Source organism: Physcomitrium patens, chromosome 3 (genome assembly GCF_059467195.1).
Source record: "Physcomitrium patens ecotype Gransden chromosome 3, ASM5946719v1, whole genome shotgun sequence".
Lineage (NCBI taxonomy): Eukaryota > Viridiplantae > Streptophyta > Bryopsida > Funariales > Funariaceae > Physcomitrium > Physcomitrium patens.
In genome coordinates this window covers 11,493,543-11,507,721 of record NC_143412.1, presented here as the reverse complement: position 1 = coordinate 11,507,721, position 14,179 = coordinate 11,493,543, and the positions used below count along the sequence as shown (strand labels likewise).

The 14,179-nt window shown below is 37.9% G+C and overlaps 1 protein-coding gene and 1 long non-coding RNA gene across 6 annotated transcripts; one reads left to right on the top strand and one right to left on the bottom strand.

The window, feature by feature from the left end:
- Window positions 1–3,745: 3,745 nt before the first annotated feature.
- LOC149989507 (uncharacterized) lies at window positions 3,746–6,271 on the bottom strand. Of its 2 annotated transcripts, XR_016502389.1 has the most exons (7): window positions 6,109–6,271; window positions 5,873–5,991; window positions 5,383–5,537; window positions 5,046–5,148; window positions 4,816–4,940; window positions 4,028–4,237; window positions 3,746–3,900 (listed from the first exon to the last, which is right to left on the bottom strand). It is a non-coding gene; the product is annotated as an uncharacterized LOC149989507 (long non-coding RNA). The 2 variants fall into 2 exon arrangements; XR_016502388.1 differs by having other exon boundaries at window positions 3,746–4,237.
- Window positions 6,272–10,265: 3,994 nt separating this feature from the next.
- LOC149989506 (galactan beta-1,4-galactosyltransferase GALS1-like) lies at window positions 10,266–13,972 on the top strand. 4 transcript variants are annotated; one of them, XM_090248775.1, is made up of 3 exons: window positions 10,266–10,561; window positions 11,518–13,068; window positions 13,168–13,972. In XM_090248775.1, exons 2-3 carry the CDS (start codon window positions 11,909–11,911, stop codon window positions 13,523–13,525), a joined length of 1,518 nt encoding a protein of 505 aa, XP_090104901.1. In that variant the 5' UTR covers window positions 10,266–10,561; window positions 11,518–11,908; the 3' UTR covers window positions 13,526–13,972. The 4 variants fall into 4 exon arrangements, with proteins under 4 accessions (XP_090104901.1, XP_090104902.1, XP_090104904.1 ...); XM_090248776.1 differs by having other exon boundaries at window positions 10,343–10,811; XM_090248778.1 differs by lacking the exon at window positions 10,266–10,561 and adding an exon at window positions 10,617–10,741.
- The last annotated feature ends 207 nt before the right edge of the window (window positions 13,973–14,179 follow it).

The window sequence follows — 14,179 nt, the reverse complement described above, 5'->3', positions numbered from 1 at the left end:
TTTGAAGTCTTTTCACCAGTAGAAACATGTGTGGCATAAATAATATATGGTGATTCTTTCATAGCAGCATACAAGAAAGCTTTTGCACCTATAAACACGGATTTAATTGAACTCGACTTATGACTCTCTACTTAATTAACTACACTGTTAGTTATACTTTTAGAGAAAATAAGAGTTCGGGAAATCCAATCTATTTGAGGGTTGTATTTTTTTAACCACAATAAATCTAAAATGACTTAATCAAAGGGAGATCTAATGATATTAAATACTACAAAGCTATTATGACCATTGATTATTACTTCTATAGGAAGGGTTTTGTGAGTAATATCTCCAGAAGTTAATGGACGACCATCTATGACTTCTACATGAACAGGTTTAGTTTTCTTTACTAAAGATATGCTATGTCTTTTAGTAAATTCTTCATCTAAGAAACACGTCAAGGCTCTTGAATCTAACAAGGTAGAGGCTTTGTAATATTTAGGTCCTAAAATAATATTTAATGTAAAACAAAGAGAAGGCTCTTAGGAGAGAATAGGACCTTTATTAGATGTTGTGCAAGGTTCCAACCGCACGGTCCCTATTGTAGCTGGACAAACTTGTTTTCCAACATATTGTCTTCTTTCACAACCATACTCCTCATTTTGTGATTATGTCATTTCTTTGGACAATGTTGAGCAGTGTGTTTTGGTTCTCCACAATATAAATATAATCCTTCTTGACAACAACGAGTCTTTTCTTGCTCAATAAGAGGTTTGAAACGTACTGCATCAATTTGTATATCCTCTACTTCTGAATGTATGTGTTGAAAAGGTGTTGATGTTGCCATTGAATTATAGTGACGTTGAGGACGGTTCTCAGATCAGAATTCAAAAAGGCGATTGGTGCACTTCACAACAGAGTCAATTGCTTGACTCAATGTTTGAGGATCAGGTAAGTTGAGCATTAATTTTTTTACCTCATATTGTAATCCGTAGAGAAATTGGCTAATAAGTGCAGTATTATCCCACTTGATATCAGTTGCAAGTTATCGAAATTGTGAAGCGTACAACGTTACTGATCGATTGCCTTGCTGTAAAATACGGATCTTATTGGTTGCAACACGAATTGCATCAATTTCTCCATACATGGATCAAAACTTCACTAAAAAAGCCTCTAGATTATCTAATATTGGATCTCGTCATTCAAGAAAAGATGAAAACCACGATAGTGCTGAACCTAAAAGAAGCGTACCAATGAATCTAACTTGCGATCTTGGAGTTGGATAGCTTTGGGATTGAAGTTCAATCACAAGTTGCTCTTGATTGATAAATCCTTGAAACTTGGATTTGGTGCCATCAAACTTCTCAGATAGGGTAATTCTTGGTTCTCTAACACTGAAAGAGCGTTCCACCATAAGAGAAAGGACATGATTTGGTACACATGTTGAAGCAGCTCCAACCATTTTTATATCTTTACTTCCTGCCAATCTTGTTGCTCCTTATGGTGGTAAATTGAGTTGATGCATCACAAGCATTAACTCTCTAAATTGCTCTTACATTTGTGCCATTGCACTCTTCATTTCAACAAGTTCTGCCATGATAACACTTAGAAAAGAGAAGATGTATAATATTGCTCAAGACAAATAGAAGAGAGGACTTGAGAACAAAGAAAATACTAAGGTCAATATCAGTTTAGAAGAGGGTAATCTGCAACTTCTAATATGCTTATATCTTATCAAGAAAAAGAGGTAATCCACTCTTAATCAAGATTAGACAAAGCTCTGATATTATAGATGTATTCTTGTGAATCTATCAAGGACAAGAACTCGATGAAAAAGCAATTCAGACAAGTGAGCCTTTTTTCAAAGAAAGATAACAAAATATAAATAAACAAGTATGTATATTGAAAGAGAAACTGAAATGGCTATCGCCAAAAGACAAAAAAACTAGAGACCCTTGAAACTAGATTAGAAGCAAGAAAGGAGTTGACAAGAGTGAAGAAGGCTTCACTCTTGTCTCTATATATACTATTTAATTAGGAGCTACGTGGCGATGTTCTATAGGACCTCCAATATGTATTGACTTTGTAGGACACATGCCTTGACTTACAAGGCAAATTTTTCTACGTGTGGGCTACATAGTTAGCTTGGTCTTTAAGCTAACAACATGTGTGGCACATGGCCAACTTGTTGACCATATTTTTAATCCAAAAAGTCAATTAAAGACACCTATGAAGTCAAAGCAGCATCTATGAAGCTTCTAGGAAGCTTCTATATCAAACACTATAGAATTAACTTACTTTTACCTACTTTTATTTACTTCTGCATATTTATATATGTAATTATGAATATGTCCGTGACAGATTCTGAAGTTGATCTACTTATTTCTTTAAATTGTACAACTTCTTGATATAGACTTTAGACTTCTTGTATAGACATAAGATTAGTATTTCAATAATTGGAATTGATGTTGTGTAAAATTTCTACCCTAAGAGTATTAATAAGCTTGTAAAAATCTGCAATAATTACAAATTTATTCTTACTTTTATCAAGTGTAACATCCATGATTTTTCTTTTTATTTCAAATAACTTGACAAATCTACAAGTGAAATTAGAGGAAGGTAATCTGCAACCTCTAATATCAAATAAAAAAATTCTACAAAGAGAAAATAATCTGCAATTTTTAAGAAAAAAATTAGTATTAAAAAATTAAATTATTTGTTTAAAGATGGACAGTTTGTAACCTTCAAAACACAACAATAGAAGTGGAGTAATCCACTTACTTTTAAAACAAAACAAAAATAATAAGTTAGTACTTTTGTCAAATTATTAAAGACATGAGTTTTGAGGAATTAAAAGATTAAGTTACTTATGTGTTACTTGAAAAGATTAGATAATCACTCAAAGATGCTATAATATTAAACTTGAATGGCTATTGCCAAAGACAAAGAGATTAAAAAGTCTTGAAATAAGACTAAAGACTAGAATGACATTGACAAGAGCAAAGAAGACTTCACTCTTACCTCTATATATATTATCTAACTAAAAGTTATGTGGTAATGTTCTATAGGACCTCTAAAAGATATTGACTTTACAAAATACATATCTTAATTTGCAAGGCAAGTTTTTTATATGTACGTTACATAGTTAGTTGGTTCTACAAGCTACTAATATGTGGTTAACTTGTTGACAAAGTTTCTAACCTATCAATCAACTACAAACACATGGAAAGTCAAAGCAGCACTTATAAAGCTTCTAGGAAGCTTCTTTAAAAAAATATTATAAAATAAATCTATTTTTTATCTATTTAAATTTAATTATATAAGTAAATATTAAAATAAATATATATGTTTATGATAACAAATTATAATTGAATTATTTTTTAATCTTAAATTTTTTTTGTAATATTTATAATATAAATATATTCATATTCTAATAAATAATATATTTTTTAATTAAAATAACAAGAATAATACTTAATAAGGATATTATTATTTTTTATTTATAAAAACTTAATTATATATGTATGTATATATATATATATATATATTTATTTATTTATTTAGATATAAAAAATATAAATGATTAGAAAGCTTTAAAAAGTTAGAAAAAAATCAAAAATAGAAAAAGAAACAAATGATAAAATAAAAAATTATCTTGGATATAATATAAAGATAAATTTGGGCGATTTTTTCCAAGAGTAGATAAAATCTAATATCAAAAGTAAAATTAGAAATAATTTTTTTTCTTCTTTTTTTTTTTTTTTTTTTGATCATAAAAATTGCATGTTATATGTAGATTTTTGTTGCAATGAAATATGTTTTTTGTGGATCAAAGTTAACAATCTTCTAAAGAATAGGTGAAAAATACAAGACCATTTTTATCACTTTTCATTTGTACAATATGCTCAAGTCCTAGGTTCTCTGCAAGAATTTGTTTCAGCAAGCAATTGCAATCACAGAAGAATCTTGATAGCCATTTTTTCAACTTAATGCTCCATGTAGTGTTTCTCTTGAGCAATTAGTACAGATAGTTAGTTGTTGCTCTTACCCTTAGGATTCTTTTTATAATCTTTGCGTTCTTGTTCTTGATAGTAGAAACGATTGTTCACCGGAGATACGACCGTTCTCGTCCCCATACTTAGCTTACCCTTCATTTGATGTTTATTGAACAATTGGTTCCCTCCAGTCAATTATGTACTGTGCATCACGAGTACAGTGTTCCACATCCATGTCTCACGAGTACAGTGTTCCACAGTTTCTACACAGATGATGCGGAAGGAATTAATACAGTGATGCTGTGAATACTGTTTTCAGTGATGAGTTGTCCAACACCAGTCAACTTGTATGAAATTCGTCATGGCTGATGGGGCTTGGAGAGTCTGCACACACAAAATGCAACACAAAATGCAAGACGTTAAGATTGACCAGAAACTGTACATCTCGTCGTCCGCTTCCTCCTTCAAAAAAATTGAGAAAATGGAAGCAATGTGTATGATCATGTTATTACTGATATATGTATCAAATTTCTTAATCCTACCACATTTCTTGTCATGCTGTAGACTAGGTTGAAAACACAGGACATTTGAGTGTGCAAAATGGACTTGGAGCGAGAGAGTTCAGCAATCCAACGGCAAGTCATGACTTGCCTGTTGGTACCAAGTTTGAATAAGTAGACGTTGTAAGTGACCACACCAACTTGATGTACAAATGTAGTTGCATTGTGCTAAAAATAGGATAGTCCCTATGACTGAAGCTCTGAAGCATATTCTCACTACCTTAGAAAACAAGCTTGATCAGATTCAGATACAGTAGAACTTGATTAGGATTTGTTCATACATGAAAGGTTGAAACTTGAGAGCCTGTTATATAGAAGGTTCCGAGTGTTGCTGACAATGTGGTGTGTTTCCCTGAGGCATGAGGGAAGTCTTGTTTTTGGCATCACAACCGTCGCACCCACCTAACTGAATGGAGAATAGTTTAAACAAAACATCGACCAAGCGGAAAGTGTTTAGGACTGCTTTGAGCTGGCAATTCAACTTGTTCAGACTACTTGAGCGATGGGTTACCTTGTCTCATCTGTAGCGGTTGAGGATCTGATGCAAATAATCTCAGCAGTTAAGATATAGAAAAAATTGGTTGCCGTAGCTATCAATGCCTCCATGTCTGCAACTGAAGCTAGTAATGTCTTAATGAGTGTGACCACAAGTATCAACGTGATTACTAAAACAAAGTACAGTATCAAAACAATTTTAGGTTAGTTTGTAGGGTCTAGATTGAGGCGAAGTTTTAAAACTTTACTGGCTGTTTTCAATGAAAGCAGTCTCGTTCTTGTAACAATTAAATTGCAAATCTAAGTAGGAATTTAGAAGCTCTAAGTAATCAAGATTATGGCAACAAGAGTACTTTGACATGTAAATCTTAAGCTTATGAAGTTTGACAGGCAGGTGTAAGATGACAATCTTATTCAGTTGAAGCGCGCCGCCGTATCTGTGTTCCCAATTCATTTGCCCTTTTCTTTGTTCTGGAAATTTAGATACCCATAGCCTCATTCCATCGTTCTGTGGCAAGCGCAAATTTTTTATTGAAAAATTTCTGTGCATCAAGGCGGTTTATCGTGATCAGTTCTTTCTCAAGCTACGACCCCAGATTTTTAGTGAAATGATTTGGAAAAAAATATTGAAAAATAGTGAAAGTCAATTTGAAGGTTCTCCATTGAATTATAAACATCATTTGCAATGCACACAGACATAAATGGAAATTGCCAAATATACGATCCTCAATCACCGAGAGAACTAGGGGTCGCACTGCAGTGGTTAGATGCCCCCCCCCCCAAAGAAAATAAGAATAATAAATAAATAACATTTAGGGAGTTACTATTGCTTTTAAAATGTACTTGAATGAAATAACTAAACTGGGCATTCCTTGATGCATTTTCTGGCTCGAAATGCTGTTGAAGCCCACGTCTGAAAGTCTTTTCCAACTTGTACATATTTTAAGACAAGATTGCTTTTCCTGTAACAATAATTTCGACAGACAGTATTCAAGTCCTCATCTGTACTGCGGAAGAAGTGAGGCCGGTTACATTTCAGCTTGTGGAACCACTAGTATATGGCTGCCTCAGGACCATACCGTACAGAATTCACATTCCGGATATTTCTAACTTGAACAACACTTCGTTTTCATTGCTTGCAGTCTCCTCGACACTTATCTTCCACATCAGAGACTGCACAACCAACCAGATAACCTGATCGGCCCAATAACCGATCAGTCTTATGAGAAGACGCACACATCTGACAGTCAGTCATGTATCATCCAACCAGCGAGACATAGTGATTTCTATGTAATCGAAGAACCATGCCGCCAACATGCATGAACATAAATGATTTTCCAGGATTAACAATATTCGCTTGAGGTGACATTTCGAAAAGAACTAAGCTCAGTTGTGAAAAAGTAGGTGCGTGTCCAATTCCAAGTCTCATCTACCATTTCAAAAACAAATATTATATCTTAGTTCTGTTTTAATGGGATCCACCGAACGGTCAAATTCAGATAATCTTAGCATTTAGAACTCTTCCACGTTTTCCTTGTCGAAGCATGGCGAGCTCACACAACCCTACGGTTCGCAACTGATGACCCCACACATCTCAATTATATACATGTTGTACATCAATATCTCGTATTGAGTGTACAATTCAGAGGAATCTGTGAAGGACGAACTTAGCTCCAGAATATGGGTAGGCGTGGGCGCTGTGCACTAGATCCTGCACAGACGTAAGAACCGGAGGACCGTGCGGTCTGCAACTCCTCCCCCATCCATATATGTAAAAGGACACATGAACGGTCTTTTCCGTGTACGATTATAGGAACACTGTTTGACTTTGACGATCCACGCCGGTTAGAAGGGTCGGAAGATTGAGAGGAGGTAGGATGTTGACCTTCGGGACCTGCAGATTGCGCTGCTAAAAGCCCACACCCTTGATATGTTCTTGGAATGACGACAAGGCCAAGAGCTGAAGTGCAGTCATTACTGTCCTAGGGAATCTCCTGTAATAGGATCTGAAAGTGGACGACAGCCTGGAAATATTTATACATATATTACCAGTCAATAGACAAGTCTAGAATTGCGGATAGGGCCACCTGGCACCCTTTTATAGTCTCGGATTGAAGTCTTGTGAGTGCAGAAGACTTGGTCACCAGCTCCAAACGCCTGCTTTTGTTGTCTTCATGGTCTTTGGAATATGTGGCATTTGGTTCACTTTTACACAGAGCCACCAACTACAACCACAGTAGACCACCTGTGCAGTAACTGAACTTACTCAGAGAATCATCTCATGGATTTTGACTTGTTGGATACATGATTCTCTGGTTCGGTGTGTTTGAATTCAGCAGTTCTCGCAAATGAATTCACCCACTCAGAATTGTTTCATCTTAGTCTTGGTTCAGTTTTTAGTGGGTCTTTTATGTGTTTATTCTGTAGCTTTTTTTATAGGGAGAATCGTTGAGTCGTATTAGATGATCGAAGAACATAATGAAAAAGGAAGAAATTTTTGAGTGTTTTAAAACCAAAAGAAAATGTTTGTTATTTGTGATACAGAATATGACTTTGGTTTCTTGATTCAGTCAAAAGGTCTTGAAATTGGAGAGCTGTTTGTCTCCTGTGACAAAATAATTTAAATATATATATATATATATATATATATATATAATGCTTTTCAAGCTTGTGAAAAACGATTTGAGTAAAAAACTTGGACTTTTGGTAAGACGTCTTCAAAATACTGAAAAGTTTTTTCATACACACATTCAACTCATTATCAAAAACCAAAAACATGGGAATCAAAAATCAAACATAAGAAATAAATGCCACCCAATTAAGAATTCAAGTAATATGAAGATAAACGATCATGCATTTTTTATTTTTTTTTCATTATAGATGGCATCTACACCCTCTTACATTTAGTCTTTGCTACTGTCACAACACTCCATGTGTAACTGATCAAAAATCTTATTCTTGTATGTCTGTTTTCTCATTTGTTTTGTGGTAGCTGTGAAAACATTCACATATGATTTTTTTACTAGAATTTGTATTCGATTTTTTTCACAGAGATGCAACAATTCTTATAAATTTGCTTTCATTCCTTCTCCTCTCCTTCTTCTTCATCATTGGTTCAGTTTCTAGTATGTATATTACATCACCTACACATGTATATATTTTTACCATATATATATATATATATATATATGTTTTTTTATTTGAAAACTACTGGTGTCACAAGACCAAAATGGAAATTCCCAATCATAATTTATCAAACAATGAAAGTTGTAGTGATCTTTGAATTATTGCTAAGGGAAGTATGACTGAAAATCCTACATGTCAACTATTAGTAAGTTCTCATCTAGTCAATTCTTTGTGGCATTAGAGCTAGTCAAGTCTCACCAAGTCATTGCCTATCACCACTCCAACTTTCATTGTTTGGTGAAGTGGAAGAATGAGGACTCCACAAAAGACCCATATTGCATGTCAAGATTGGAGAGAGTTCTGACTTGAATGATGACTCACATCCTAAACTTGTTTGAAAATAAAACCTTCCATTTTCAAAGGAAAGATTCCACAAAAGATACTTGCATCTTAGAACATGGGCATATGAAGTGCAAATGAGAGGTTAAAAGAGCTGTAGATTCCTAGTCATGGTTGTAGATAACTTACATCTAAAGAATGAGACCCAACCATGGTATTAACAAATAAATAGATCCTGTAAACATAGGTGAAAATCCACAATTACCAATATGTAAATATGGAAACAAACAGAACACACAACTACCAAAAATAAGAAACATCTGTCAATGACTGTTTTGCATACTTTAAGAAGTTTGTGTATGCAGGAGTCAAACACAATTTTCTATGTCCTCTTTCTAGGGATAAATCAGTTGTCACTCTGACAAAAGTCTTGCCTTTTTGAACCTTGTATGGCATCAGTGTATGTGAACTAATGACATTTGCAAAGAATATTGGTTATAGACACATGGGCAGCCATGGGGGGGGGGGGGGACACAAGTAGTCAGAAAAGTGCTCATCCTTCCAACAGAGGCATGGGCTTTGCAGTGCAGATACAAAGCAAACAGAAGGGACCTGGTCATGCTGGACAGAACTTCTTTGTAAAAAGTGGCTAGGAACGTGGTTGCAACAAATATATACATCAGAATGTGTGGACATGTGAAGCATATTGTAACCTTCTGGTAGATTTTCAAATTTTCTCTCATTTATTTGTTTTTAGAAATTATAAATAATTTGATTTAATATTAAAAGGACATTTTTTTCTATAGAAAATTTCATTTTTTTGAAATATAGTATAGTGATTCCAAGAACTTCAAAGTGCTTCTTACATCATTATTGAACCTTAAAGATCCTCATAAGTGAAAAAAATCAAACTGATATTTGTGGATATTTTATGTGAAAAGTTCATAAGCAAGTCCATTTCTAAGGTTCAAATGCTTCACACAAATAATGGTTATTCCTTGTAAATGTGATAATTACAAACTTTCTTAGTGGTTGTATGTGATATTTGAAAATGTTTTGATGGTTGGACTGGTTCTGAAAGGATAATACCAGCTGATTCATGCTATAGAAATCCAGAACAGTTATGATGAAAAAAATTAGAAAAAGAAAACGAAGAAGAACATAGCCCATTGCATTGTTTTGTGTAAACTATTTTAAAAAACATGTTCATGGGTTGCATTCTCTGTCAAAACTGTTTCATTTTTTTGTTTTCTTCACGGTGAAAACCCACAGTACACTGTAGTACAGGAAAAGTACAGTCACACATTCAATTCCAGGTTCTGTACTTTTTGTCTTCTGATAGTCATCCAGGCACATCCTGTACAATGATTTGTGTGTAATTTTAATACCGAACAACCGCGAGGTCTGCAAGTAATTAAAAAACATATATATTTAAAGAAATATAGTCATTTCAACCATCATTCCAAACTTGTGACGTGTATGCTAATACAGTTAATATAGAATGTTAATCCAACTTCCATTCTACCCTATACTTTTATATAATGCAAGCGCTACCATTTATTTCTCCATCCTTGATTTACAGTCGTATTGGCTCAACTGATCAAGGAAGATTAACTCCATTCGTCAAGCGTTAATGAACGCATTTGGAGCATGCTTAGCAAGAGAATAATCAACTCGCAACTACCAAAATATTAAAGTACTTGACGAAGCCAATGAGAACCTGGACATCGAATGCGGCGCTAACATTATTACCCTCCCATTGAAGCTTTCCGGATCCCAGAGAGAGTTAGCTCGAACCCCCACTCAAATACAATCTCGCTCTGTGATGTTTGTCGTCGTCTCATCTCGTCCTGACCAGTGCCGTCCCATCTGTGTCGATACTCCGCAAGTTGAACTGTTCCTGCCTTGGCTGCATTTCTGATATGGTCATTTAATGCTTCTGAGATAGCCACAGCGATACAAACACACATCTAGAGTTCACAAAGGCCATGCATCGAAGGCTTCGGAAGTCGACGCTTATTCCCAATTCGGCTTGGAGCTTGTGTTTCAACGTCCTTCTCGTTCGCGGTTTGGATCTCACCACAGCGGCTCTTGCACCACGAACTTAGACATGCCGCAGCTGCTGGGTAGATTGATAGTGCATTGAAGATTTCGTGTAGAATGTGTCTGTAAAGCTGATCGGGGTCAGTTGATCAGTATTCAGACCTTTGGAAGTGTTCTTCGAAATCGAGTCCTGGTTCTGGTAAGGTGCGGTGTGAGGGAGTACGGTGATTTCATCCCTTGTCCTTTGTGCCGCTGACCATCGTTACAAAAGCTGGTAGGTCACAATCGAGGCGGAGCGAAAGCTTTTCCCGTCTAATTCAGTGTTGTTATCGTAGCATCTGAGTAAACCGCGTTAGTGTATCAGACTGTCCGTCGTCATCATCTGCTCTCAGACGAGTCCTCACAGTCTTTGTCTTGTGCGGAACTCCATCGCTGCTCGGTACTTGATTCCACAGTGGAGGTATTGTGTTGCGTCGACAGCGAACGGGCATACGTAGTTTCGCTTCGCACAGTTCAAAATGAGAATATTTATCCGAAAAGAGCACTGTCTAGCAACTGCCTGCTTCTGCTGATTTCTCCTGACAGCTATCATCGCATTTGTGGTTCCGTCAGAGATCGTGACCTGAGTATTTATGCCCCATGCTTAGACTGACATTGTTGTTGCTGTCGCACTCAGTTGGCCTGCCTCTCATGGTCATCTACCTCTTGTTATCTAGGTCCCCTCATGTGTCCATTGTCAAAACGAAGTATTGACCAAGTTGTGTACACCATTAGGTGTTGTTCTGCACTCGTAGATGCGATTTTAGTCAGTGTTCGTCTTGACCAGTGCTGTTTGTCAGCATCACTTTGTTGAAGCAACTTCAGTGCGTTATCTGTTTTAATGCTTGTCAATGCTAGTCTGTCATCAGTGTTAATCCATCAATATCTAAATGGAAGTCGGTCTAGGCGATTTCTGATGCATTTGCTATCCCTTGGAACAGGAACTCCGAAACTACAGGTTACCAAAGGCGCAGGCGCAAGGATTGTCATGGTGGACGTCACCAGTTTTAGTGGACGAACCGTCTGAGTCTGTGTGGAAGGTGGTTTGCTCAACGGCTGCTCTAAGAGGTTGTAGCGAACATATCAAGTTCCTAAGAGGAATTCGCGCACAAACTGCAGGATCTTACTTTCCATAAAGTGCTGAGTTGCCTCCACTGTTAATTCCTTACCCGCGCTGCATACCGGGCATCGTCCAATCTTAAATCTGGGACCCTATGTGGAGCATGAGGGTTCGATACTTCTGAGGTTGCAGGCTGTATCCATAGATTTTAATTTCAAACTCGCATTTGCGATTGAATGCACAGCTCTTGACTCGCTACATGTTCGTGTAAAATGAAGTCAAAGACTGATTGGCCGCAAGGTCGAGTGGGGTTGCTCAACGTCGTGGTCATCCTCTTGCTCACAAATGTTCTTCTGCTACTCGCTCTTCTCACCACAGACATCCGCATCTCGCAAGATTTGTGGTGGCCGAAACCTGGTTCCACAGGTCCAACTCTCAGATTGTCGGACGACATAACTTTTTCTCCGAGTGAGCTCATCTCCGAGTCGACTCAGAATCAGCATCGAGCTCTGTACCCAGTAACCCTGAACACGACTACTTTGGATACATCTCGTGGAGAATTGCGCACCTTCAAGCCGCACGGCATTGCCTCCCACCTCTTCATTGAGTTCGGTGCTTACCGCATTAGCCCATCTCAATTCTCGATCGTGGGTCTAATCAGCAAGCGGCTCCACGACCTGCACGACCCCCCTTACAATTGCACGTGGAGATCCGGGGAGGTGACAGTGAGTGCGCTCACCACATGGCCGATCAAACCTGATTGGGAACTCGGTCTTATGTATGGTACGATGGTGGTGGTGTGCATATTTCCTGAAGATGTCGGCACCGCAGGCGAGGGTGGGAGCTTACAGCTCAGTATTGGCTACGCCGACGAGTTCCGACAGCCGGAGAATTTTGTTGTGCTCACTGAGGAGGCTGGCAAATACAACGCAAGCCTATGGATGCCGCCGTTTCCATACGATATCACATTTTGTGTGTCCCGGTTGTATAACACTGTCGATGCGCATCGGATACGAGAATGGCTGGCTTATCATGCCCATCTATTCGGCAACAGGACGCATTTCTTATTCCACAACGCTGGCGGGTTGAATTCGGACGTTTACAAGGTTCTAAAGCCATGGATTGACCTCGGCCGGGTTAGCGTTCAAAACTTGGTTATGCTTGAGGTTTACCAAGGCAGGTCGCACCACCAATTCACCATGCTGAACGATTGCATGTTTCGAGCGCAAACACTGTCGAACTGGACCTTCTTCTTCGACGTGGACGAGTATTTGTACATCCCTCCTAACAAAATCTTGCAACAAATTTTAGACGAGAGCGAACGTATGAATTTTACGCAGATTCGCATGAAGACAATTAAAATGAATGACGCGCTATGCACGAAACCAGATCCTCCTCTCGATGACGCCGCCCGGGATGCTGTTAACGCAAGGTAAGCGAAACCCTAAACCCTAACCATTGTGCTCCCTCCTCAGTTGCGAATCTTTTCTGCATTTTGTTTCTGCATTCTTAACTTGTAGTATTGGCGCAGGAAATGGGCCATTGAGAAGCTGGTGTACGCGAATTGCGACTATGGCTGGGAGCCAGTGGAGTCACGAAAATATGCTTTGAAACCGCGAGCAGCGTGGGCTACAGGTGTGCATTATTGTGAGTATTTGAAGGAGGGGGGGCTCATGGACGCAGATGAGAACCTTCTTAGGTTGTACCACTACCATGGCACTACTCCTGGTCCGAAGGAAGTTTGCAGAGACTTCACAAACGGGACTAATGGGGAGCCCAATTACTTAGGAGTGAAAAACTGCACAGTGGATCGCACCATGACGACGCTTGCGAACCCCGTTAAGCAATTCGAGCTGCAGACGATTGGCAAACAAAGTACACTGGAGTAGAGAACCGATCCAGCGATTTAAATGCAGTAATTCGACTGCGATCTTATTGAACCAATTTGAGAAAGTCTGTCACAATATTGTGACTGTTCTCGTCACAAATCCTGGAATCTTGGGATTATCTAGTGACGTGTGATCGCCCTAGGAAAAGGTATGATGATGACATCCTTAAACTGTTAAAAAAAGGGAATGCCGCTCTCACAGTAGATCATCACAAGGAAAAGAGTTAGTATCCCCACTCTAGTTCTGCAAGGCGTTGGTTGCAACTGCCTCATGCTTGAGAAGTGAGCATGGTGCACAATTTTGATTCCAGCTATTAGCTAAAAGCTGGAGAACAATAATTGGTCTGTAGTTGGTGTTGTTACGGAAGCTTGAAGGAGCCTTCTGCAATCGCTGACTTGAAACTGTATTGTACATTGAACACTAAAGCACTCCACTTTTTACAAAGAAGGGCCAGTATCAGAAGTCCTGTCTGGTAGCATCACACAGAAAAGGACAAGAAACAAACGTTAATTGCTCTGCACAGATATCAGCTACAGAACTTGTTGTGCTGCTTCACCACCCAACGACTACAGCCAGAATGGCATCAGCATTCTCTGTAGTAAGGCATCAGCATTCTCTGTAGTTAAGGCTTGCGACAGAGCTGTGCATGACCCA

Coding starts and splice junctions, on each gene's coding strand:
- LOC149989506 (XM_090248775.1), top strand. CDS start 11,909: ATGAAGTCAAAGACTGATTGGCCGCAAGGTCGAGTGGGGTTGCTCAAC. Junction 13,069..13,167: donor CGGGATGCTGTTAACGCAAG/GTAAGCGAAACC, acceptor GTATTGGCGCAG/GAAATGGGCCATTGAGAAGC.